The sequence below is a fragment of the Cydia strobilella genome, chromosome 1 (assembly GCF_947568885.1).
Source record: "Cydia strobilella chromosome 1, ilCydStro3.1, whole genome shotgun sequence".
Taxonomy (NCBI): Eukaryota; Metazoa; Arthropoda; class Insecta; order Lepidoptera; family Tortricidae; genus Cydia; species Cydia strobilella.
In genome coordinates this window covers 26903969-26931104 of record NC_086041.1, presented here as the reverse complement: position 1 = coordinate 26931104, position 27136 = coordinate 26903969, and the positions used below count along the sequence as shown (strand labels likewise).

Sequence of the window (27136 nt, the reverse complement as noted above, 5' to 3'; positions counted from 1 at the left end):
TGTATATGGTCTATGGTTTAGGGTTACCACACGATGAAATTTCCCTATAAAGTGAATCAAATTATCATGACGAATTTCATGTCAGAACTTTTATTTCTCTCTTAAAAGTTTCCCTTGTAGTTCATTACTGAATACGTATTTAATGTTGATGTTAAACGATATAGAAAATTCTACCTTCATCTTATTTTGTGCAAAAACTACGCTTAAAAATAAATAATTGCGCTACATGGGGGTTATAGATTATGTTTTGTAGCAATACTAGCAATCATCTAACGCCAATCGACTGAAGGACTTGTATCCATGGTCATGAAATAAATAATAAAAAAAAAAAAAAACTAATGCCAATCTGAGTAATCTGACAATGTGACAACTGACATTTGTTTTGTAAATTGTGATGATGAGATATAAATGTTTGCCGAGTTAATATTAAATGAATATAATATAAACTGTTCATTTTTATATTATATAATTTTGCACTAAAATGGCGAACTCGGTAAATATATCAATTGAAGCGCCCATAGAAAATCAGATACAAGAAATAACCTACGATGGCCAAGAAATATACCAAGCGTAAGTAAATTTTTTTAATCATGAACATAAGTTTAAATGAGAAGTTATTGCATTAAATAAATTGAATTGCTTGGTTTATACAATATTTTTTTTATATTTCAGGCCGTTGTCTATGTCAGAGAACCTTGCGCGTTTAGCACAGAAAATTGATTTCGCGAAATCAGATGATGAATTCTGCAACATTAAGAAAGAGCCTGAAGTAGAGGCGAAATCTGAGGAGGACAGCAAAGAACCCGGGTACCAGTCCAGCCAATGGCCATGGGACTCTGTGAGGAACAAGCTGAGAGATGCGCTAACACAAGTGTGTGTCCTTGCCGATGTACTCAGCATTGCCAAGGAGAAGAGATACATGGTTAGTAGATACTATAAAACTAGATTGGTTTGGTTATCACAGAATTTTTAGTAAGCAGCGGTGATGCTGCTGAGCTTTGGGTATAAGAGTAACACAAGTCACCATTTTATTGCATGTTATCTCTAGATATATTGACACTTAAATATGCTTCATAAACAAAAAAAATAACCAACAAAATTGTGACTTGGATAATTTTTCATGGCATGATCCAATTGTCTAGCGAGAAATGTTGGGCTCCAGCCATCACTGCTCACACAGGTACATGGTACATTATACACATAGTTGTGGCAATTTGATTGCAGATATGCTTTTGAGAATGATTGAAGATTTTTCTCTTGAGGTATAGTCTATCTATCTATCTATCTAGCCCTTTTATTCTGAGCTAGAGTATGTCCCGTAGCTCAGTGTGCCGCTTGGCAAAGGCCTCCTCTAGCTCTTTCCACTGAGGTCTGTCGTGGGCCACTCTTCTCCAGTTCGGGCCCGCTGTGAGTTTGAGTTCATCCTCCCATCTTGTTCGGGGTCTCCTCTGGCCCTGTGTACAACCTCTTGGATACCAATCTGTTACCATTTTGCTCCATTTTTCCCGCCTGTCTCTCAACATGTGGCCAGTCCATCTCCACTTCTGCTGATCTATTTTAGTGAGTATGTCGGTCACTTTTGTTTTTTGTCTCAGGTCTTCATTTCTCACTTTGTCTAGTCTGCGTGTTCCCGTCATACTTCTTTCCATTGATCTCTGGCAGTACTTAAGCCTGTCTTGGTGCTCTTTGTTGAGTGCCCATGTCTCACATCCGTATGTAATGCAGGGTAAGATACATGTGTTAAATACTTTTCTTTTTATGGTAATGCTGAGATTAGTGGACTTCATGACTTCCTTCATAGACCAATATTTTTTCCATCCATTGGTAATTCTTGTATTTATTTCTTTGCTAGTGAGGTCTATTTTTCTCTTGAGGTATAGTTAACTAGCAAAATAATGCATCAGCATTAATTTTTTAGGGTTCCATACCCAAAGGGTAAAAACAGGACCCTATTACTAAGACTCCTCTGTCTGTCTGTATCTCATGAACTGTGAACAGCTGAAATTTTCACATATGATATCCCGCTATAACAACAAATACTAAAAAGTATGGAACCCTCAGTGGGCGGAGTCCGCTTGCACTTGTCTGGTTTTTTGTGAGGCCAGTATCTTTGGCCTAAGGAATATATCTACATTGTGATATCTATTTCCTTTCAAGTGTGAAAAAAGCATTCTAGGAGTATTCTTGTAAATTGGTATTGGGTTTCTCTAACTCTTGTGTACAATTTTTGCTACAATTTGTTTGCAGGGGGGGATTACTGAGGGGGGGGGGGGGGGTATGAGAATCCCATGGTTGATAAAACAATGTTAAAATGTAACTATTTGAGTATTTAAAGATAAATAAAAAGGTTTTTGTTATTATTATTATTTGTAATGCAGGCAGGCAGTTTAAATAAGTGATAATGCCTGTATCCAGATTCATAAACCGAGTTCTCAGATTTGAGTAGTAGCAGTGTTTTTGTAGGATAAAGTTAAAGAATGTTTTGTATTATTAAACTTACAGATTAAGTATAGAACTATACTGCTTACAGATTCTAGACCCAATTCAAGCAGATCAGCAAGACACACGCCCCATGCTCCAAGTGTATGGTCGCAAGAAAGCACTCGGAGCGGCAGCTGCTGTGCTACTGGCAGGTGTGGAACGTCTCCGAGCCAGTGAGACCATGAGAATGAACCGTAACATGCCAGACTTCCACATTGACCTGCTGAGGCTGAGACAGAACTGGCGGCTCAAGAAAGTTTCTAACACTATTGTCGGGGATTTGAGCTATAGGACTGCGGGGTCAAAGTTCAGTCAGACTGGAGTGTTTGAGGTAATATTTGTGTCAGACATGCGTTTATAAATATAAGATACACCATGCGCCACTTGCACCATCCCACTAACCTGGGGTTAAGCGGTGAAACTGTTAACCCAGTGTCAAATTGTACTGGTAACCATGGTAACTACAGGTTTAACCGGTTAATCCTGGGTTAGTGGGATGGTACAAGTGGCGCTTAGTGTTTTATAAGACAGAAATAGAAATTCTGATTAATAAACAAATATAATTAAGACCATATTTTGATTTATGGGTAAACAGTACAAACTATACCACTGTGAAGTTGATATAATCAATTTACTCATAATATGACCACAGGTAACCAAAGCTCCAGAGGAGCAGATAGCAGCCGCCATGAGCCTGAACGCAACCGGGCCGGCGCCTTCAGCGCTGCGAGTCACAGTACCCCCGGAATTACAGGGTGTTGCCTTCATATCCGTACTCTGTCAAAAAGGTTTGCCCTATGCTTATACTCGCTTTTTTTTTTTTTATGTGATATTCAGCAAACGAGCAGACGAGCCAATACACTATACAGAGATGGGCATTAATCGATTAATCTTTTAGTTAACTAATCAATCGATTAAAAATATCAATCGTCATTTTTTTAATCGCGATTAAATTAGTTGTGAGAATGTTCGACTAACAACTAAAGTAGTTTTAGTTTCAATCGACTAAATTTCACGATTAAATCTATATTAAAACTACGTAGTCGCCCGTTTTTGCATTTTTTATCTTGTAATATGTAACTACAAGTACGTATGTATGTAACATACGGAGGTACTCGTATGTTGTAACTATGTTAGTTTGGGTAAAATTTTGCGACTTATTTTGAAGCAGATATCTTGATCCGATTGAGCTAAAATTATGTATACACGTTTAATTTGAAATGCTTGAATGACAATGCAAATAATGCCATAATATTATTATAACGATATATTGGTAATAACGACAAATAGCGAAAAACTGCATTGTTTACAAATCGCAAACAATAAAGTAGGTTGGTGCATTATTAATACTATGAATTATACGATACTGAGTAAATCTTAGACATAGAAACTATCAATATTTTGCTGTCTCTGAAAATAGTAAAACTCTTTTTAGTGTCACGCGGTGACAAAACAACCTCATATAGTTTAACTAAATACATATCATGGTTGCTTTTATATTTAATATACAAAGTTTGATTTATATAATTGTGTTTTTTTAAGTGTTATTTTACTAATGCACAAAGTACCCAGTTCTTATTTACCCTTAGATAAGAGAAATTTAATCAAATTTCAGAGAGATGCACTACTTTAGTAGCAAAATAATAGTGAGAACAGATCTCACTCCTTAGAAACGGTCAAAATATCGTAAGTAATACATGACTATTTTATTTTTAAACATCCGTTAAGATGTCCTAATCAGTCGGTCAACATAGCCATACCGAGGTATTCTATTCAATTTGCTTCTAACATTAGTCGCGAGAAAATAGTCTAACTAATTAGTCGATTACAAAATTTAGTTGTCCGAAATCAATCGGCAACTAATTTAGTTGCAACTAAATTAGTTGCACTCTATACAACCAAGATTGATCAATCGTCGTTTTCAATCGTCAGTCGCAATTAATTCTTGTAATCTTAATCGTTAATCGTTAGTCGATTACATTTTGCCCATCTCTGACACTATATATTATATACCAACGAAAATCATTTGTTAAAAACTGGAGTTCATTGTAATGACATCCTTTTTAGTAGCTTCTGAGCATGATTTGTTGGCATTAAATAGTTTAATAAATTTCTCAAGTAGTTTCTTTTTGCAGTCGGTTATAGGTCTTTGTAACACCCTGTAAAACATTGTTTACGTTTTTGATTTATGACTGCATTCGTTCTGTGCACTGGTAATATGTAACTAAGGGCAACTGATCAACATTTACGTTGTTATTGACAACGCTCATGCGCTTTGTGAACTGTTACCTACTAAGTAACCTAGGTAACACATGCGTTTTGTGTATTGTTTATTTGTAACCAGGCGGAAATTGAATCTTCAACATGTAGTTTGACGCCTGTCTTTACGGTGCGTTTATGACGCTGTCATCAGTGGCAATGTAAACATACTTACTTTACTCTTTGATGTAAACAAACAATAAAAGGGGTGTTAAAATAATAGAAAAAATATATTTATAAGACCTGCCGTAAAAAGTGTCCGAATTTAAATAAAGTAAGTACCAATCTCATATTTCCTACCTACACATTAACGGGTTTGAGTAAATGGTTACAGTTAATATACATACTGTATATAGCAGGTAATATAATACCCATAGAGAAATATAAAAGGAAAGAGTGGCAACTCCATACATCAGTTTTCTTACCAAAACGCGAGTTATTTCGTAGTCGACATCTAGCGTCAAGTAGTAGGTTTTAACGTTTTACCTCAAAAATTCTAAAGATATATTTCTGTATATTAATTTTACTCGTCACATCAATCGGCTCTATCACTAGTTATTGTATACTATTATACTGCTGCGGTATGGCAGGGTAACGATATTCAATTGAAATTAAATGAAACATAGACCCGTTTTCGTGATATTTTTTTTCTATAGAGCCAATTTTAAACTAGTGAGTTTTTGGTTGGAGTCTGCAAACATAATCTAGTTTCCGTGTGATTTTTTTATGGGATTTACCTGTGTAAAAATGTGTAACAATTCAATATAAAAACTAAAGTTTTGCCTTAGCCCCCTCTTAAGATCTTTTACTTTTCCTCATAATAATAACTGCATTAACTGGCTCCCGAATATTTTTTATACTAGATTTTCTTATTTTTTTGACGTTTTTGCCCCAAAAGACCTATTATGTATGTCGGCAACGTGTTAAAGTTGATAACTCTCGTTCACCTTGGTGCAGCACGTTGGCTGGCGTGGCGTGCTGTCCCCTCTCCTTTACACGTACACTTAACTATGTTCGCCGTTTCGCTATCTTATTATTATTATGTTTTCAGAACAAGAAGACGTAGTGACCGCGACTCTCTCCTCGTCTGCCCTAAACTGCCCGGGCACGCTGCCGGGCGAGGGCGCGGAGCTGCACTGGCAGCAGAAGCTGGAAGCCGCGCAGAACGTGCTGTTCTGCAAGGAGCTGTTCGCGCGGCTCGCTGCCGAGGCGGTGCAGCTCGATGCTTCTATACCGCACATGGTTGTGGGCAACCAGATTATGGCTACGGTAGGTTCAACAAGTCACTGCCACACTCTCATCTATCCTAAACTAACCGGTAAAGGTGCAAAGCTGCACTGGCAGCAGTTGGAAGCCGCGCAGAACGTGTTATTCTGCAAGGAGCTGTTCGCGCGGCTCGCTGCCGAGGCGGTGCAGCTCGATGCTTCTATACCGCACATGGTTGTGGGCAACCAGATTATGGCTGCGGTAGGTTCAACAAGTCACTGCCACTCTCTCATCTGTCCTAAACTAACCGGTAAAGGTGCAAAGCTGCACTGGCAGCAGTTGGAAGCCGCGCAGAACGTGTTATTCTGCAAGGAGCTGTTCACGCGGCTCGCTGCCGAGGCGGTGCAGCTCGATGTTTCTATACCGCACATGGTTGTGGTTTCAAACTACATGTTTGCGGAATGAGAAAGACGAAGAACAAGGCGTTATTATAAATACCGACCGAAAGGATGACCTAGAAAAGTTAAAAGCATCCCAGCAGCTTTAAAAATCAGGATTAAAATTGAAAGTAACTACCAAACGGAGACCCAAAATTATCTTGTTCGGCGTTCCTTCGAATATCACAGAAAACGAGGTATTTGTCTAGTTGTAGGCTTACCCCGTATTTCTTTTGATTTATAAAGTCTAGAATTTCCTGTATAAATTTGTAAACTGCTAGTGTGGTTGAATGATTTTTTCTAAAGCCGTGCTGACTGGGATCCAAGATATTATATTTTTCAAAGAAACTATATAAGCGATTTGACATTACTTTCTCATATACTTTAGATATTGCCGGTAAAATCGCTATGGGTCTATATTGGCTGGGGTCTTGCGACTTTCCTCCAGGTTTGAGAATGGGTTTAATTTTCGCAGTTTTTAATCTGTCTGGGAATTGCCTTTCATCAAAAGATTGGTTAATTAGAACGGTTAAAGGGGCTTGTAACTCGGACCCGGGCCTCAGGCCTAGTTTCCCCTCTGGGTTGGAAGGTCAGATGGCAGTCGCTTTCGTAAAAACTAGTGCCCACGTCAATTCTTGGGATTGGTTGCCAAGCGGACCCCAGGCTCCCATGAGCCGAGGCAAAATGCCGGGACAACGCGAGGAAAATGATGATGGCATTAAATTTTTTATTCAAATTTTAGGATCAATTATACAAACAAATACTACACGCTTTTTTTACGATTACATAAAGAATATTGACCAGGTTCGATTCCCGGTTATGTATGAGAGTTTAAAAAAAGTTTGAATGTCATTATTATTAAATCTAAAATCGACGCCATGGTTCCTAACAGATTTCCCTATCTCTCATAGTTTCTGACTTCTCCACACTGACCCATTTGGATTGATCACCCTGTATATTAAATAAATGATGATTACAAGTTGCTCACCTGCAGTAGAATTGCTTGCAGCACCTTTCGATCTTTTAGCTAATAAATTTATAATAGTCTTCATTATTATTGTTTTTGCTGATGCTCGGTTTAAGCGATTATTATTAACTTAAAACGTGTTTATTCAAGGTCCTCCCTGGAATCCAGTTGCTCATTGGACTATGCCACAATAACGGTCAAAATACTAATAACAGCAACCCTGATGCAGTCAAGGTATGTATTCGAACCTTTTCACTTTCTATTACAAGTGCGGAAGATCTCGCGCCTTTACGTGTGACAATTAAACTTTCGAACGTATATCAAACAACGCGCAATGCGCAGAGGAGTCAAGTCACCATCGTTAGGAATGTCCTCGTGATGCATCTGATCATAAAAGAGTCAAATTTAATGATAGAGGATCGCTGGTATTTTGCTATCATCATTTGTATGTTTGTGACATCCCATTCACTAATCGCATTAGAGCGTTTTCACATTGTCCGATCCGATATCGGATGTAGGATCCGACATCCGCGTAGTCAGGCCGCGGGGGCGCGCCCGGGCGCCGTCTTTAGCGGTCACGCACACTACTACAAGCATTATGCCTACACATACGCACACAAAATTTATCGGTCCGACAGCTGACGGGGGGCCCCGACATGGCTGAATTTATCGGAAGCGCCTTTCCGATTTTGGATGTCGAAAGGCGCCTATGACAAAATGACAAAAACACCTGCATGCAGGAGAGTGCCATTATTGGCATTAAGTCCGTCTTTTTTGGCGTTAGTTATCGTTTTTTAGTTATAATGAATTTATTAAATGCATAAATAAATACAGAGAAACACATATATCTTACATTTTACTTCCTTCCGACATCCGATATCGGATCGGACAATGTGAAAACGACCTAAGCATTATACTCGATATCAATCTGCGAGTTTAATTCGATTAGGATTATCGTGGTGGTCACGTCGCCTGTGTATGACACCAACATCATAGATACCTATACATAAACAATACATACTGGAGGTCATAAAACTCATAAATCATGCTTGTCAGTTGTCAGTCACTGGCAATTTTGGAGTTCCTGCCTTATGCAGTGCTATGTTGAGAAGAGCGAATTCCTCCTAAAGAAAGGGCGGGAAAGCCCGCCTGTTGCTATCTACATATAGTTTGTCAAAGGACTGTCTCATTTCAATCATACTATCTTTGTCTTACACTAGTACAGTACTAGCACCCAAAAGAAAAGGATGAGTATAGTTCTTTTTTGTTCTTATTTACTGACAATTTGGTTTGACCAACTATATCTATTGAACGCGCATAATGAGGGCCACCGTTTTTGTGCTCACCAGTTGACGAAACTGTAGATGTAGGTCCAGAAAAACAGATGTCAAAATTCTTCTTATCTATGCTTATTTTTATAAAATCAATAGGTTCTAATATACACAAAGGTATTTTAACGTCTAAATGTGTAATTTTTTCGACCTGTTTATTAATTTTGCATATGGGTATTTTAGTTGGCTCTTTTTTTAAACCACTAACATTTATTGAGCTATGTCTATTGTTTACCATGATTAATCACACATGGACAAAGATTTACCTCAAATATGAATAAGGAGTGAAAATTCCCGATAAAAAAGCTTAAAACCCCCCAAACTTCTATGCTTTTGACATTTTGAAAGACCTCCATCTACATTAGCGCCCCTAGCGGCGAAATTAAACGCGGTAGCCCTCATTACATGTATATTAGTGTCCCGCCCATGATGCCGGCTGTCAATTGTAGAGTACTCTAAGGTATAACTACAGTTAAAACTACCCTCATATTGACCATTAAGGGAATAGCAATGATACCAGACCAAAATACATTATTAAATTGCTTGTTTATTTATTTATTTTTAATAATTTTAACATTATTTATTAGGAATCAATTTATTCCTGATATGCAATTTAAGTTAAAAAAATTCAAGACTTTAATTAAGTCGGGCCAGTACTTGCCATGGACCAATTTATAAAATATTTCATATTCTGAAGTTTTATGCATGTGGGCAACTTTTGATTATATGCCCATTTCAATACACAGAAAAAAAAAATTTTTCATACTAGACCGATCCACCCTACTGTCAATGTCACTGTGCAAGCAGGACTGCAATATAATTATGCGCGTGCAATAGAGATAGCAGGCGGGTCAATCTACGAAAATATTTCATACATACATGTGGTAAGTGTCTTTTGTTTAATACAAATTACTAACTTAAAAGGAGGATTTTTTGATGTTTGAATGTTTGTTCAGGGCGAAGGTGGCGCCGGCAAGTCGGAGCACGACCATGTGCTGGAGCACTCGCTGCACCAGCTGCTGCGCGCCGTGCACCACGCCAACACGCACCACCCCTTCCCGCACCCCGCCACCGGCCCGCTCGGGCCCTCCAAGCGGCGCTGCCTGGCCGGTACGTACAGTAGAGCACCACCCCTTCCCGCACCCCGCCACCGGCCCGCTCGGGCCCTCCAAGCGGCGCTGCCTGGCCGGTACGTACAGTAGAGCACCACCCCTTCCCGTACCCCGCCACCGGCCCGCCTCCAAGCGGCGCTGCCTGGCCGGTACGTACAGTAGAGCACCACCCCTTCCAGCACCCCGCCACGGCCCGCTCGGGCCCTCCAAGCGGCGCTGCCTGGCCGGTACGTACAGTAGAGCACCACCCCTTCCAGCACCCCGCCACGGCCCGCTCGGGCCCTCCAAGCGGCGCTGCCTGGCCGGTACGTACAGTAGAGCACCACCCCTTCCAGCACCCCGCCACGACCCGCTCGGGCCCTCCAAGCGGCGCTGCCTGGCCGGTACGTACAGTAGAGCACCACCCCTTCCAGCACCCCGCCACGGCCCGCTCGGGCCCTCCAAGCGACGCTGCCTGGCCGGTACGTACAGTAGAGCACCACCCCTTCCCGCACCCCGCCACCGGCCCGCCTCCAAGCGGCGCTGCCTGGCCGGTACGTACAGTAGAGCACCACCCCTTCCAGCACCCCGCCACGGCCCGCTCGGGCCCTCCAAGCGGCGCTGCCTGGCCGGTACGTACAGTAGAGCACCACCCCTTCCCGCACCCCGCCACCGGCCCGCCTCCAAGCGGCGCTGCCTGGCCGGTACGTACAGTAGAGCACCACCCCTTCCCGCACCCCGCCACCGGCCCGCCTCCAAGCGGCGCTGCCTGGCCGGTACGTACAGTAGAGCACCACCCCTTCCAGCACCCCGCCACGGCCCGCTCGGGCCCTCCAAGCGGCGCTGCCTGGCCGGTACGTACAGTAGAGCACCACCCCTTCCAGCAGCCCGCCACGACCCGCTCGGGCCCTCCAAGCGGCGCTGCCTGGCCGGTACGTACAGTAGAGCACCACCCCTTCCCGTTTTTAAATTTAGTATGGTTTATCAGGTTTACGGTGGGCAACAAATAAACTCGACCAATCATATTGTCGCATTTCGTATTTATGTTCTGTCCCTCACGGAGGCACGCGTATAGCACATCTATAGGATCCTACCATCTATGTTTTTAGTGGAGTGGAGGAGTTAAGTAACTTCTGTGTGTGTGTACACATCGCTCGGATATTTGATGCCAATGGCACTATTTAAAAAAAATGTGCGTAGTGCAATTTCGACAATGTTTCTTTTTTTATAAAGTTCTAATTATCGTGACGGGCGAAGGCTCATAATCTCTTTTGAAATAAGATTGTATGGCCCAAGTTCTGGAGACACATTCTCGCGACAGGTTCTCGTAGTAACCCAGGCTTAAGTCGTTTCCCTGGTATTTTTTTCCGTGCTTTTTACTTTATTACGTTTGCCCTTCATTATAACTAGAACAAGGAGATCATCAAGAGTTTTAATAACGATATAGTTTATTGCAACTGCTATATACAGTCAAGGGCATAAATATATATACATTCCCAAAGTTTCAAAAATATGTGTATGCTCTTACACCTTAGACAATAAAGGCGTGTTCACATATTTTGGAGCCATTTGTTTGGATCGATATTTTTGCCTTCGACTGTAGCTATGCATGTAAAAAAGTAAAAATATTCACTATATTCAGCCTTAACACTAGCCTATATAATAGGGTTGTTGACACATGTTGAATTTTATAACTAAATCTAGATAAATAGACAGAAAATGAGTTATTTAACACAATAAATTGGAAATTCTAGTAGCATTTCGCTTCTGTAAGGGTTCCAGTTCTAACCTAACCCACTTCTCAGTAACATAACGAAGAGGACAAATCGCCTAACGTGAACTATGCGTCGTTGAAGAGTTCCGTTCTGATCATCTGCAGTTCCACTTCATCAAATGTCACTTTTTAGGGTTCCGTACCCAAAGGTTAAAAACGGGACCCTATTACTAAGACTCCGTTGTCTGTCTGTCTGTCACCAGGCTGTATCTCATGAACCGTAATAGCTATTAGACAGCTGAAAGTTCACAGATGATGTATTTATGTTGCCGCTATAACCACAAATACTAAAAACAGAATAAAATGAATATTTAAGTGGGGCTCCCATGGAACAAACGTAATTTGTTTTGCCGTTTTTGAGCGTAATGGTACGGAACCATTGGTGCGCCAGTCCGACTCGTACTTGGCCGGTTTTTTAAAGGTAAATTGCTGGATTTGTTGATGAAAATACAAAAATCACTATACGTATGCCTTTAAGATTTGAGGAGTTCCCTCGATTCCTCAAGGATCCCATCATCAGTAACATAAAAAAAACCGAATTCACCGAGAAAATCGCAATTTTCTTGTTTTCCATACATCGTAACAGCTTCTATAAGCAATAGTGACGTCACGATGTATTGCCATTTTGTTAGGAGCGTTACGTCAGTGCGATTGCTAGACTGACTATCATTTGTGACTTTTGTTTGTATTGCTATAAGGTCCCATACAGATATTTAACAAACCTTATCGACTGATACCATTAGTAAAAAATTCTCTATTACCATGTATTTATTGATGAACACATTCGATGACCGTTGCTTGTCTCCAGGTCCTATGGCCGCGGATCGGTACGAGCTGTTGGATATGAGCAAAGAGCAGTCTTTGCTTGAACAAATTATACAACAAGCGCAGCATTTCTTTATGCGTCGTCGCAGCGAATATGTCCTGGATACTATTGCTAAAGAGGTAACGTAATTTAGGGACATGTGTTAATTTCGATACAGTTTACTCTTTGACAGTAGTATTATACACTGTCATTTATTTTATTACCTCGTCGTCCAGTTTTTTTTTTAAGAGCCGGCTTTCGGATGATTTGTCGGCCCACCAACCAACGTGTCGGCTGGTGCCTCACTTTCCTTTAGTGGAGCTGGAGACGGGTGAATCTCTGCTCAGTCTGCAATAACAATAATTAATAAAAATAAAACATTGTTATGGCAGGTGTCCGGAGTTCTTTACAATAGCCCAGTCTCATTGCCCACCCAAACTTCAATCCATAGACCGGTATACTGTTCACTTTTTCTGCAATAGTCCCAATGCCTGCTGCGACCGGTTCATGGGTGTCTATTGTTGCGCCTGTGAACGGGTTCCAGCAGGCGTTCCACATGACATTAAAGCTCTCCAAGGGGCCTCTACGTGTTGGATCTATATCCCCACGCAAGCCTATCAAAAGACCGGGATTTATAGGCCCGTGATATCCAAGGAGATAAAAATAAAAATAAAGTTTAACCCCCTTATTCATAAACGTCTACTAAAGTTGACAAGCCGCTAATAATAGTTTGTCCCTTTTCGACGTACTGGTATGATGGAAAGGGACAAACGATTATTAGCGGCTTGTCAACTTTAGTAAACGTTTATGAATAAGGGGATAAAACTACAACATGCTAACTGTCTGCCACCGTTAAAGCTTCCGCTAAATGTTTTTGTATATGTAATGTAAATAGTTACATACTTCACTGCTGTGTGATGACGATCAGCCCATCAAGTGTGGATGGTGCAACTGGCCCTAAATATTGTCTGTTAGGTAAGTGCCGTAAGTGATGTATCTAACCACTGCTTTAGCAATACTTATATCGTAATTTTTTTTGACAGGTCAAGGATCCTCTAATTGTGTCACATTGGAACGCCTTAAACAGCCCCACGCAGTCCTGCGTGAAGATCAACATTATGGCGTCAGGGTATGTAATTTTGCCATAAAATTTGAAAATGTTATTTTCCAGTTCTTAACAGTTTCTTTGGTTTAACCTGTATTAGGCTATTTTTATTTATATAGCTGTAAGATTGATTAAATAAATAAAAGTTAAGGTCAATGTGGAGAAGAGCGTCTACAAGCTCTTTCGTCGCTATTAACTCCTGCGTTTGTAGTAGTGCCCACTTAAAGAAGGTCGGTAGTGTCCTTTATGTGTCTGGGCGACGAACGTATGCAAATACGAGAGGTCTTGCCCCATAACGGTCTTACCTGCAATAAAATATTGTTTTAACAGGTACGATGCTGTGTGCCGCACATCGTTGGTCGTGCACGTCGGCGAAAAGACCCTCAAGTGCATTTGCCGCGACGGCAAAGTACGGCATCTGTCCTACGAGCTACAGGAACTAAGAGACCTAATTTACTGTCAGGTAACTTTAAAAAAAATCCAACCTAAAAAAAGTTATTTTTAATATAGTTGCTCAAAAAGTGCTACTTTACGTAGCTGTTTAGCGTGCGGAAAGTTGGTTTTCGCGAACTAGTGCTTTTTACTTTTCCAATTTTTTTAAATTTATTCTTGTTCCAATTCATGACTACTTATTGATGAGTGTTAATATTAGTTTCCTTTAAACGTCGCAATAAACATAAAAACCTACTATTAATGTAAGAATACGAAAAATATTAAACACGTCTATTTTTTTTAAATATTGAAAAACCGTTCTTAATAAGTTGTCTGAATGGAACGGAACGCCTGTCAAAGAAGAGGCGTTTTTTCTTTCTGCTTCAAGTTTCCAAAGGCAACATTCGATATTGTTTTTATAAATGTACGATACACAAATAATCGTTTTTAACGACATTTGGGTAATTAATAGTACAATGTTTTATATTTACAATTGTTTCTGTCTTATAGAACATGCATTAAAAAATAGTTATTTGTTATACAAGGGTGCAAAGTTGTATCTTACCCGCGAGTGTGGAATTGATACACGAGCAAGCGAAAGGATTCTATAGTTGAACCACGAGCGAAGCGAGTGGTTCTAAAATAGAATCCTGAGCGTAGCGAGTGTTTCAACACACGAGAAGTAAAATACATTTGCACCCGTGTGTAACACAAAACTTTTCCCCTCACTATAGCGAGGAAAGTGCAACATCCACAGGCGTTAGATCATCTTCATCACTGGAGTCACTCATTGTTTTACGATAAGTAATATGATATTATATAATTTTTAAGAAAAAAAAGACAGACTTCAATGGGGGCCGCTAAAAGTTTACTTATTGTTGATGGTGCACTCTTAGATTTCAGACAATGAAATGAAAAAGACAGCATCTTTTGCCTAATTATGTAGAAAAGGAGGTAAAACCACCCACTTTTCTAGTAGCATTTCGTTTTTGTAAGGGTCGCGGTTCTAACCTAACCTACTTTTCTAATAGCATTTCGTTTCTGTAAGGGTCACAGCTCTAACCTAACCCACTTTTCTAGTAGCATTTCCGGGTCCGGGTCTTGGTCCGGATCAGAGTGCGGGTCCGTGTCCGGCTGTCCGGGTCCGAACTATGTGTCATTGAAGAGTTCCATTCTGATCTTTATCAGCAGTTTCCACTTCATCATATGTCACTTTTTTAAATGTAAATGCTGGATTTGTTGATGAAAATACAAAAATCACTATATGTATGCCTTTCACATTTGAGGAGTTCCCTCGGTTCCTCGTGGGTCTCATCATCAGAACTCGAGCTTGACAAAAATATGTCTTAAAAACTTAAGTTGCTTAACAAACATTAAAGAAGAGGACAAATCGCCAAACGTAAACTATGCGTCATTAAAGAGTTCCATTCTGATCATCATCAGCAGTTCCACTTCATCAAATGTCACTTTTTAAAATGGAAGTGCTGGATTTGTTGATAAAAATACAAAAATCACTATATGTATGCCTTTCACATTTGAGGAGTTCCCTCGATTCCTCATGGATCCCATCATCAGAACTCGAGCTTGACAAAAATGTTTCTTGAAAACCTAACTTGCTTAACAAACATAACGAAGAGTACAACTGGCCGAACGTGAACTATGCGTCATTGAAGAGTTCCGTTCTGATCATCATCAGCAGTTCCACTTCATCAAATGTCACTTTTTAAAATGGAAGTGCTGGATTTGTTTATAAAAATACAAAAATCACTATATGTATGCCTTTAACATTTGAGGAGTTCTCTCGATTCCTCATGGATCCCATCATCAGAACTGCTTTTTGACAAAAACGGGACCAATCTGTATGTATATACTTACAATCAAAAAAATAATTTTCAAAATCGGTCCAGAAATGACGGAGTTATGGAGTAACAAACATTAAAAAAAAAACAACCGAATTGAGAACCTCCTCCTTTGAAATCTTGAAGTCGGTTAAAAAGAAAACTCGGGAAGTTGTGTATTTTAGTTTTACGTGCCGGAGTCGGTAAGAAATTTTTTGTTGACAATGTTGACATTTCTGACGATGCGTTTTGAGTTTGCATCGACTCAACTTGTGCGTTCAGAAATACATTCAACATCATTTAAAAAAACAAATGTTTCTAATGGAATTTAACCCTTGAATGCATAGTGATGTATGTATGTACACAACAAAAAACATATAATTTTATGCATAAATAGGTAAAATCTATTTGGTCCTGTATAATTATTTTGATTGTAAATTAATACGCTTTCCGTTGTTTTATTCAAATTTGCGCAGTATTTAAGTTTAAAAAAATTACATTTCTTTTAACACGAAATGGCGGAAAATTGGGAAAATTTAATGATTTTTAATATGTAATTTAGGCGGTTTTTTCGGGGTTTGTAATTATTTATATTTAAAATCTTTATTATAGGTATATTACAAATAGTATAAATTTCTAATGGTAGTAAGATTTTTGATATATCTTTTACCAATAATTGTATAAATTTACATAAATTATTATTTACCCTATGTAACTTCTAATACTGGTTAAGCAGTGAAAATCGATGTTTTAATTTTTATTTTTCCTAGAATCAGTAAACAATTATGTAAGACATATATTAATTCCAGGCAAAAAGAAAAAATCATGCATTTAAGGGTTAAGGTTTATGACTTCAAATCATTAAATTAAGCCAAATTTGGTATTTTTTTATTAAATTCTCAAACTATTTATTTAATTATAATTAATATCGAACGAACCATTATTATAAGCGTTTTACGTTTTGTTATCTGTCAAAAGCTACTTAAACACGCTCCATCCAAGGTCAAATTACTTTCCCCACTAGTGGATAAAATGCGTTTTTCCCCGCTCCGAGCTAGTGAGGGGAAAAAAACTTTCATTGAAGTGGGTTCAATAATAATAACACCCAGCTAAAAAAAACACCTCTTCATAATGTCAATGATGTCACAGAATTAACAATATAAAAGTTTCGAATTCCTTACTTGTTGTTTTTCTTATTTTTTCGCAACTGTATTAAAAAACGTCGTTCGATACACGTGCCAAAATGTCATTCTTCAGTATTGGCATACTTTCCGCACTAGCATCGAAATGTACTATTGTTTTACAAGGGGGCAAAGTTGTTGTTTAACCTCTCGTGCCAATATTGATACCCGAGTAAGCGAGAATCCAAAATTGAACCACAAGCGTAGCGAATGGCTCGAAAAATGGAATTTTGAGCGTTGCGAGGGTTTCAAGGGAAACATAAGAAAACAGTTCAATATTTACATTTGATTACTTTGCCTCATGTGAATAAAATGCAACTTTCTTATCAGTTTTTGAACAATCAAGAGAGCCTTTACCAGCTGGTGTGGTGAAAAAACTATTATCTAGTTCTAGTTGTTTTACAAGGGGGCAAAGTTGTTGTTTAACCTCTCGTGCCAATATTGATACCAGAGTAAGCGAGAATCCCAAATTGAACCACAAGCGTAGCGAATGGCTCGAAAAATGGAATTTTGAGCGTTGCGAGGGTTTCAAGGGAAACATAAGAAAACAATTCAATATTTACATTTGATTACTTTGCCTCATGTGAATAAAATGCAACTTTCTTATCAGTTTTTGAACAATCAAGAGAGCCTTTACCAGCTGGTGTGGTGAAAAAACTATTATCTAGTTCTAGTTGTAATAGGGTATCTAGTTAAAATTTAATATCATTTGGTGCAATTACGCGAAAGATATAGTTCACTTTTTATGTGACTAAAAACTAATCTTTAATGCATCACATGTAGAAAACCAATAAATATTCATTATATTAAGTAGTAGAACCGTTAATTAGTATGGAATGGAGCACTTTCAATTGAATGAAAGTAAATAAATTTCAAATCTTTCAAGAACAAAAGCCGTTTTATATGATTCAATTTTTTAAAAGGATTTATTGTACAGGTTTTTAAGTAGATTGTTACAAAACTTCAGAAATAAAGGCTATTTTTATTTATTTTATTATTGTACAGGTTAGCCATCTGATTTTCAATTACCTGTATAGTACAATCGGATTAGGTCTAACCTCGAAATCCTTTCAAAGTTATGAAATTTGGTATGTATGTTAATTAAAGGTCTCTTTTTCATGTCCACACTATTTTACATTTGGGGACCTCGAGGAATCGCAGCCATCATGGAAAATGTGTACCATCCTGGAGAAATTTGCGTTTTACTCTAAATACGTTCTCTGTGAAAATATGGTGTAAGGCAACATTAAAGCTTATTACATTCTACACAAAACAGTCCTAGATATCTTTGCGGAAAAAATACATCTTGTTATAGAAAATAATAGCTAAATCCAGATTTAGCGCTTATACCCTTTCAGGGGATATTCTCTTAATATGAAACTTGGAGGAATATGAATTCCACTTTTGTCTATACATGTACACGTTCTACCCGAGGTGTGTGTAGAACATTTTACTCAACTGCGACTTAAACAGAAAGTAGGGTTATGGGTTTAAATACTGAAAATCAGTACACCCTGTAGCTCAGGATACTGGACGGATTTTTAAAAATGACATATCAGTAGATTCCTCTTGGCCTTCACCTGTTTTATAAAAAAAAAAACAATACAGCCGCCTTGAGAGGACGCCGAATATTAAATCATATTTTTACTTCTAGCGCGTAAACTATTGAGTGGATTTCAATAAAATAGACATCATTAGATCCATAATTGGTACAAGAGTGCTATGCAATACAAATTTACTAAAATAAATGGAGGAAAAATGATTAGGACTTAAAAATGTAACTGCAAAAACAAATTTTAGGTCTTAAATGGGGTTTAAACAATAGTAACAGCAAAGATAGATATAACCGTAATAGATGGATACAGTCTAAGGAAAAAACGTGCCTCGAAAAATCAAGAAAATTTGATTCTCGTTCAGAGGGTGCTACTAGTTTTGGCCAACTGTCGTATAGATGGCGTTGACGGTTTCGTTTGTTATTTATCAATTTTAACGCATATCACTGAAAGAACATGGGTCAAAATCATAAAAATAATTAATGCAAATAAAAAAAAAACATTTATCCATATTTAAATACATTTTATCGTATTTCTATAAATCTTCATTTTTAGTTTTAAAGTGTGTCGACAGATGGCAGTGAATTTACTGGGGTTACAAAATTTACTATGACAGTACCGCTCTAGTATAAGTTACTCTATGGTAACAGTAATGAAGTTTGACACCTACAATTTCAGGGATCCCTGTTTGCGTGTCATAAAATTGGTGCATCGGGGACCACGGGGATCAAACGCCATCTTGAAAAGTAGAAGTCTTTTGGTTTTTCTGGTTTTCTCGAAATATCTGGGTTTAATGTGAATACTGTGTATAGCGAAACGAAAGCTTATTAAATTCCACACTAAAAAGTTATATAACACCATGTCCCAAAAACGAAGCCTTTTTCTAGAAATAGGGCTTACAAGTTACAAGGGAAGCTTACAATTTTTCGTGGTTGGGTAGATAATGTTTTTGTGTTCCAAAAATTGGTAAAAAAGTATACAAGTATTTTTTCTGACCCGTCTTAAAATAAAATTTTAGTAGGAGATGATTAAGTATAACCTTGTGACTTCTAAACCATATTTCTAGAAGAAGCTCCGTTTTAGCGACATGGTGTTTTATACCTTTTTTGTGTAGAACTTAATAAGCTTTTGTTTCGCCATCGGCCATTACACAGTATTCACATTAAACCCACATATAACGAGAAAAACCAAAAAAGACATACATTTCAAGATTGCGTTTGATCCCCGTGGTCCCCGAAGCTCCAATTTTATGACACGCAAACAGGGATCCCTGAAATTGTAGGTGTCAAATTTCATTACTGTCACTATTGTTTAACCCCATTTAAGACCTAAAAATCTGTTTTTGCAGTCACATTTTTAAGTCCTAATCATTTTTCCTCCATTTATTTTAGTAAATTTGTATTGCATAGCACTCGTGTACCAATTATGAATATAATGATGTCTAATTTATTGAAATCCACTCAATAGTTCAGGCGCTAGAAGTAAAAATATGATTTACTATTCGGCGCCCTCTCAAGGCGGCTGTATTGATTTTTCTATAATAAAACAAGTGTAAACAGGTTGTGAAGATCAAGAGGAATCTACCGATATGTCATTTTAAAAAATCCGAGGGTGTACTGATTTTTAGTATTTAAACCCATAACCCTACTAAGATAACATACTTTCTGTTTAAGTCGCAGTTGAGTAAAATGTTGATATTGGGGTAGAACGTGTACAAATGTAGACAAAAGTGGAATTCATATTCCTCCAAGTTTCATATTAAGAGAATATCCCCTGAAAGCGTTAAATCTGGATTCAGCTATTATTTTCTATAACAAGTTGTATTTTTTCGCTTTAATGTTGTCTTACCCATATTTTCATAGAGAACGAAGATATAGAGTAAAACGCAAATTTCTCCAGGATGATACACATTTTCAAAGATGGCTGCGATTCCTCGAGGTCCCCAAATGTGAAAAAGTGTGGACATGAAAGAGACCTTTAATTAACATACATACCAAATTTCATAAGTTTGGAAGGATTTCGAGGTGAGACCTAATCCGATTGTACTAGTAGTACCATGTACACTTTTCTCTTCCTTAGATATACCAGCACCAAATGACTGCAGTCCAAGCCGTCGGTCGCTGTATGGGTTGGCAGCTGCTTGCAAGCAGCTCACATCTTGGTTCGGGACCCGTAGAACCATTGGGGAATGCTTCATCCTGCCTACTAGCTTCTCCCAATGGTATACTTTATTATTGTTTGTTGTTGCAAAATTGTTTTTCTACTATTTATCTTGAACTGAATAATATGTTTACATTGACAGAAATTAATAACTTATTAAAATTTTAAGTGATTATGTTACTAGTCATATTACCATATCTTTTCATCTCTTCAGGTGACAGGATGATAGCAATAAGATGCGAGCCTTCAGTAGGCATGCAAGTCTTCATTGCTCAATCTCCAAGGAAAGACTTCTTCTCCAGTGAACTTGTGCAAGACAAGAAATGGGAAAATCTGGGTGGAGCTTTCAAGGAAATCAAACTGGACAAAATGGAAGGCAAAAACTTCTTGAACAAAATGGAGCTTCTCATGGCATGTCTCAGCAGCCCTTCATAACTATAATTTATGATTAAAGGAAAATATAAGATAAAACGGTATAATAAAACTTATTAAGCAAAGTAATCATATTTTTCATTTATTTATAAGGGGACTTAACAGTAGATCGCTTAGGTAGTATGTTAAATATTCACTGAAGATTGTTCTTGTATTAATTTCTCGATGAATTAGTAGATTGGAGATCAAATATTCCAAGGAACTGCAACAAAAAGATGATTTCGTATCTAAACATACACACATATATGTTTTTATGTGATAGAATTAATGAAGTTATGCTATGACGTCAATAAGAGCTGCGACTGTCAATTAACAATAATAAAAATTATCCTAAACCACGGGTCACCAAACTATTCAATCCTAGGGCCGTAGCTGGGCTTCTGCTCTCTTTCCCCTGCCAAATATGGAATGGAGTTTGGCACCTGGCTACAGTTTGGTGACCGCTTGTCTAAACTGTTGTATAAACAACAATTGTAATGTTTTTAACCAAAAGGTACCACATTGTCGCTTGTGGGTTGATATCTAATTTAAGCTATATAGAAATAGCGGCTTACTGACAAGCGACAATAAGTACCCTTTTGGTTGAAAATGGCACAATTTAGAAAGCGGTTTGTTGTTAGAATCCAACTAATGTCATACCAAATATCATATGAACTGATTCAGCAGTTTAACCTTTCGTATGCTTAGGACTTAGGAGCAGATCTGCTCCATATGTCCAGTTGAATATTCAACAAACATGAAGTTGTCTAGATTCCTATTTATATGGCAATTTTTTGACATGCGCATACGAAAGGTTAAGCAGATGTATCCTCACAGACAGGCTGAGTTCTTTTGCGTTTATAATAAGTAGGTAGGGTTTTTTGTCCGCAGTTTTTTTTTTCATTGAGGATAACATAAATCTGCATGGAGTATCACCATTGCACCAAAGTATGAACACCAAGCGGTCCAGTCATCCCACCCATACTTCATTTGTATTACTAATATAAAACACTATAGGACAGGAAATTAATTATGTGTAGTAAACAAATATGCTGTTAAAGGTTTTTGAAAGTAGATATTCTTGTTGGTCAGCATAATAATGGAAACATACTGCTTTTAAGAGTCACACGAACCTAGCCGCCACCATACAATTGAGGTTATGCTCTCATTCTAAAACAACTTTCTGAAATAACAGTAATTTGACAGGAACATTCGATACATATGTCTGATACTAGTTTTTGTTGCTAGAAATTGTAATACAAAGAAATTAGAGCAAACTAGAAGTTTTACATACAAGACTTCTACTCTATTTTCTTTGTATAATAAATTGAAAACTAGTACCATACATAAGATAGGTACATATATGTTACGTAAATGTACATGTCAAGTTTTATGCAATTTAAGCATGTCATTTTAAAATAGGTAAGTGAATAACTTAGATGTTTGAGCACGGCATCTTGGCCGTGAGGTGTGTGTGACTCGCTGTGAAGCTGTAAGGAAAATGGAACACCCAAGATATTGAACTAACCATGCCTCAATCTAGTTGTGAGAATAAATGGCTGAAAATACATGCAAACTCACCTCTAATTCCTTGAGATTTAACACCAGCAGAACTCTTCCTAGTATCCAACCCCCAGATTTACCAGACATTGAATTTAAAAACTTGGAAGGCTTCAGATTATGATAACACTAACACCTAAATAAACTCTAAAGCTAAATTAAAACCGAGAAAGGGGTGATCTAGATCTGAAATTTCCACCACCGCCGCCTGACCCATAACCGCCACTCCCTTGGCTGCCTCCATTGCGGCTAAATGACCTGCCGCCTCCGCCACCTCCACCATAAGGGTTGAAAGGTCTGTTGCCACCAGGGGATCCTCCAAAGGATCGCCCGCCTCGGAAGCCACCGCCTCCACGTCCTCCCCTGAACCCACCGCCTCCTCCACCGCCGTTTCTTCGGGGTCCGTCCCGCTTCCTCGACAGTTCCACTTTCAAAGTCGTGCCTAACATCTCGATGCCGTTCATCGCACTACACGCATCTTCAGCCTCTTGCAAGTTTTCAAATTCTATGAAAGCAAAACCTGGGGGGTTAAGTGCTACCCAAACGGAGTTCAATTTGCCATATTTGTCGAACTCGCGCTCTAAGTCCTCCTTCTTTATGCCTTCTATAAGGCCGCCGACATACACCCTAGTGCCACCGGAACTCATTATTTTTGGTTATCTAAAAAGGCAAATATAAATACATTTAGTAATGCAGCAATGTACTGCCCGTTAAATAATCCGATTCAGATCAGACGTGCGAGCACTAAATACATAAATACAATGCATTGGATAAAACAAAATGTCGTCAGTCCGTTAATGCCACGCCAACGAGTATTTAGTTTTTTTGCAAATTTTACGCACTCACGGACAATTAATTTAATGTACTTACATTTATCTGATTTAGAAGAGTGAAGGTAGCATAAACTACACTATAAACACTGCGTATTTAATTTGTTTTTTAATATTTAACTGTGATGAGAGACAAAAATGGATCAATGAAATTGATTGATGTCGACCGAGTGAACGAGTGAACGAAATGAATGGCATTTGTTGTGTTTCTCGGTCGCAGGAAAGACGCAATTCACCATAGATGGTATGATCCTATAGATGAGCTATACGCGTGCGCCCGATTGGGATAGCCATACGCAATGCGACAAAATTAACAACACGTTTTAACATTTCTGACAACATACCAAAAACAACCCACAAACAACCTACGTAATTTGGTCGGGTTATTTGTTACCAACATAAACCATACTAAAATTTACGGTAGGGAATAAAAAAATATGTGAGACTGTGACAAGCACAAACAATAATAGAGCTTTCTCTGCTACTCCTACTGAAAGATACATAAGACTATCCCGTTCGGTCCCACCGCTCATGCATCCAGCGCAAATTCAGAAGGGTCCTCCACACGTGTGCCAATCGCGACGCGAAGCTGTGAACGCGAGTGTGGAGTCTAGTTTGCTAATCAGCGAAATCGACTCCACACTCGCGTTCGCACCTTCGCGCCGCGTAGTCTGGAGCGGGCTAGGACCTTTTAAGGGAATATTAAGGGCTCTACATATTGATACGATTAATCAACACAACGTGAATAAATACAATATAGTTTGTCAAGGGACTGTCTCATTTCAAACATAATTTCAGACAGAGAGAATCATACTATCTTTGTCTTACACTAGTACCAGCATTCAAAAGAAAAGGATGAGTATAGTTTTTTTTGTTCCTATTTACTGACAAGATTTGCTTGACCAACTATAGATAAGATGTAATAAAAATATAATTCTGAATCGTAAATGACAATCACTCGGTGCCCGCCTTTAGCAAATATAGGACTATTTAGACACACAGTTGCGATCGGGCTCGACATCGACTCTTGGTCGGGCCCGGTCGCAAGTGTTGGTCTAAATGGCCCCATGTCTTATCTATTGTCTAATGGCCGCGAGCACGCAACGATTTCGCTCCCATTCCAGTATGACATACGCGTGCTCGCGACGATATCGTTGCGCGCTCGCGGCGAACTCGCTCGCAAATCGCCAGTGTGATAGCACCTTAAAGGACCCTCCACACTCATGCGCGAATCACGGCGCGAAGCCGCGAACGCGAGTGTGGAGCCTAGTTCGCTAATCAGTGCTAATCAGCGAAATCGACTCCACACTCGCGTTCGCGGCTTTGCGCCGCGTAGTCTGGAGCGAGCTTAAGAATAACATCATCGTTTACAATATTTAAAATGTAAAAAAATATAGTTCATGCGCAAAAATATCAAACATTGAACATTTTTAGCAATTCGCGACAGAGCATTTTTTACACCTCAAATATTGTTAACGATGTTCTTATTCTTATTATATTTCGTGAAACAGAAAACCATCCTTGATCGGACCCGACGTCGGATCCGTCCGCAAGAATGGATGTAATAAGCTCTTAAAAGTGTGTGAAGAAATTTATAGTCTGTCAAACAAGTTTGTCAGTAGAAAAGGAGCGAAACTCAAATTTTCTATAGGACGATAACCTTTCACGTAATTTTTTTTTTAAATTTGCCGATTTTTTCTACTGACGGAAATGACTTGACTGCAATGAGCTGGCAATTATCTAAAGCCGTGCGGATTTTGTGCGGATTGTTGTATCGTGAAATTATGGGGAGATGTGTAGAGACCCTTAGTTCACCAGTGTAGATTGCGATTTATGAACGAATGAATGAATGTTCAATGTAAAGAATTTCCCTACACAAGTTTTTATATGTGTGCGTGCTGCGGTGCCTCAGTGCGATGCGATTTGTGACTGGTCGAGCCGCAGAGCGCGGAGTGGTAGGGAGGAGGCTTTGAATCGAGAGGGGAGAAGGGAGGGCAGCGGGAGCGGGAGGAAACTAAACTACTCAAAACCGGCCAAACGACTTGTTCAACGGTCGCACGGTGGCGCGCGTTTTCGTTAGGTTTTTCTTTGACGTGCTTGTAATCCCACCCCACCTTTGTTTCGGTATGAATTGTTTTGATTCAGTTTTTACAATTGATACGATAAAAAATATTTACATAACTAAATACTGAAGATGATCTAAGTTATTACGTGTAATTTTTACCTGTTCAATGTTTAGATAGGTGTTAAAATAGGTTGCGGGCAGGTGAGGAGCGACAATAAAAGTGAAATTAATATTATGTTAAGTTAGCAAAATGGAGTGCTGTAAGGATACGGGAGTTCAGAAGAGACATAGTCAGTTCAGTGACACAAAGTACAAGTGGAGGACCGCAGTGTTGATGGTGGTGTTGTGTTGGGTGTGCGTAAGTGGACAAGAGTTGGGATACAGTGAAACGGATCCTTATTTGTTGAACAAGTCGTTGGGATTGACGGAATTGGCGGGCGGGATTGTGGCCGGCGGACGAACTGTATGGAAAAGCGATGGTAGTCCGTACCTCCTCCGGGATGACTTGCTGGTGGAAAGAGAAGCGGAGCTGGTCGTGGAGCCGGGCGTCGAAGTGCGGTTTGCACCCATGATTGGCATCACCGTGCGCGGAAGATTGATAGCTGTGGTAAGTTGCTCGTGAATACTATGAAGTTATTTTTTTTCTATGACCTCCTTTATATTGCTTGCATCGCTTAACTACATATATAATAGCTGTGAGCTAAACGCTGTGTAGTATGTTGCTATATTGTCCTGTAATTTACGCTCCAACAAAGTATAAATTTACCTAGTTACCGCAATCCGCGCTTCAGTAGTAAGTATCATAATATTATTAACGTGAGTACACTGAGTACCTACAAAAGTAAATTAGTTGTCACTACGTAGTTATCATCCCCTTACTGCTTTTCTTTTATCATAGACGAAGGACTAGTCATTAGTTTGTTAGTAGTTAGGTACAGTCAGCAGCAGAAGTTGCTAAGCGGGCGAGGTGTTCAAAATGATCTTGACGCGACTTTATTGTTAAGAGAATAAGAGCGTGTTAAGGTAATTTTGAACACCTCGCCCGCTTAGCAACTTCTGCTGCTGACTGTACCTATTTTTCTATGTAGTTGCTTTTCATGTTTAAAAAAAATTTAGTCTAATTAGCAATTTCAGCAAGAAAAAAAATCTGATCAGATTCTGATTGGATCGAAATAACTGTTTTATATTTGCAATGTGTAAATAAACAAAATAGTCTTTTTCTATCTGTTTTCCCTACTGGCATGTTAATGGGTACCTACTTGTAGTACCTACAGTAATTTTGTATGTGTTATCAAGAAATAAGTACTTTACAATACTAAGACCAAGCATCTCGTGCTTCCCATTAACAAATGCCTATTTTTAAATCTAAAAATGTCATTAATTATAGCATATTTAAACCTGGTACTTGGATTACCTATGTTTATATTCAAACCGTGTATTTGACGTTATGACATGTTACTTCTTTTAAAGTTGGCTACTTCATACAGGAACATGAATAAAACAAAGTAATCAAGCCTAAGTTGCATTACAGCTACAGTGATTACAAAATACACGATTCACCACAAAAACTTGTCCACTCATATTGATCGAAGCGAGCTCGATAACAATAAGCACTTGATAAATTCCACTATGTCCTGATTACGGCACGTA

At 38.8% G+C, this 27136-nt stretch overlaps 3 protein-coding genes across 4 annotated transcripts in view; 2 read left to right on the top strand and 1 right to left on the bottom strand.

Annotated features, from left to right (window-relative positions):
* The first annotated feature begins 381 nt into the window (after positions 1–381).
* LOC134742886 (mediator of RNA polymerase II transcription subunit 17) lies at positions 382–21121 on the top strand. The gene is made up of 12 exons (XM_063676077.1): positions 382–570; positions 673–922; positions 2531–2812; positions 3134–3269; positions 5792–6009; positions 7501–7584; positions 9638–9791; positions 12355–12491; positions 13395–13480; positions 13787–13919; positions 20540–20681; positions 20835–21121. Exons 1-12 carry the CDS (start codon positions 482–484, stop codon positions 21053–21055), a joined length of 1932 nt encoding a protein of 643 aa, XP_063532147.1. The 5' UTR covers positions 382–481; the 3' UTR covers positions 21056–21121.
* On the bottom strand, positions 21114–23621 carry LOC134742896 (RNA-binding protein Rsf1). The gene is made up of 3 exons (XM_063676089.1): positions 23462–23621; positions 22613–23251; positions 21114–21254 (listed from the first exon to the last, which is right to left on the bottom strand). The coding sequence occupies exon 2, from the start codon at positions 23236–23238 to the stop codon at positions 22750–22752; it is 489 nt and encodes a 162-aa protein (XP_063532159.1). The 5' UTR covers positions 23239–23251; positions 23462–23621; the 3' UTR covers positions 21114–21254; positions 22613–22749.
* A 1748-nt stretch (positions 23622–25369) lies between these two features.
* LOC134742270 (protein bark beetle) overlaps positions 25370–27136 on the top strand; it is a 40255-nt gene continuing 38488 nt past the window's right edge. For both annotated transcript variants that reach the window (XM_063675325.1, XM_063675316.1), the window contains exon 1: positions 25370–26093. In XM_063675325.1, coding sequence (XP_063531395.1) covers positions 25737–26093 — 357 coding nt within the window. In that variant the 5' untranslated portion in view covers positions 25370–25736. The remainder of the gene's footprint in view (positions 26094–27136) is intronic.

What these genes read in the sequence shown, in the direction of transcription:
- LOC134742886 (XM_063676077.1), top strand. Translation starts at nt 482, where the DNA reads ATGGCGAACTCGGTAAATATATCAATTGAAGCGCCCATAGAAAATCAG. An exon ending in GGCCAAGAAATATACCAAGC is followed by an intron (nt 571 to 672) that starts GTAAGTAAATTT and finishes TTTATATTTCAG; the next exon opens with GCCGTTGTCTATGTCAGAGA. An exon ending in ATCAACATTATGGCGTCAGG is followed by an intron (nt 13,481 to 13,786) that starts GTATGTAATTTT and finishes TTGTTTTAACAG; the next exon opens with GTACGATGCTGTGTGCCGCA.
- LOC134742896 (XM_063676089.1), bottom strand. Translation starts at nt 23,238, where the DNA reads ATGAGTTCCGGTGGCACTAGGGTGTATGTCGGCGGCCTTATAGAAGGC.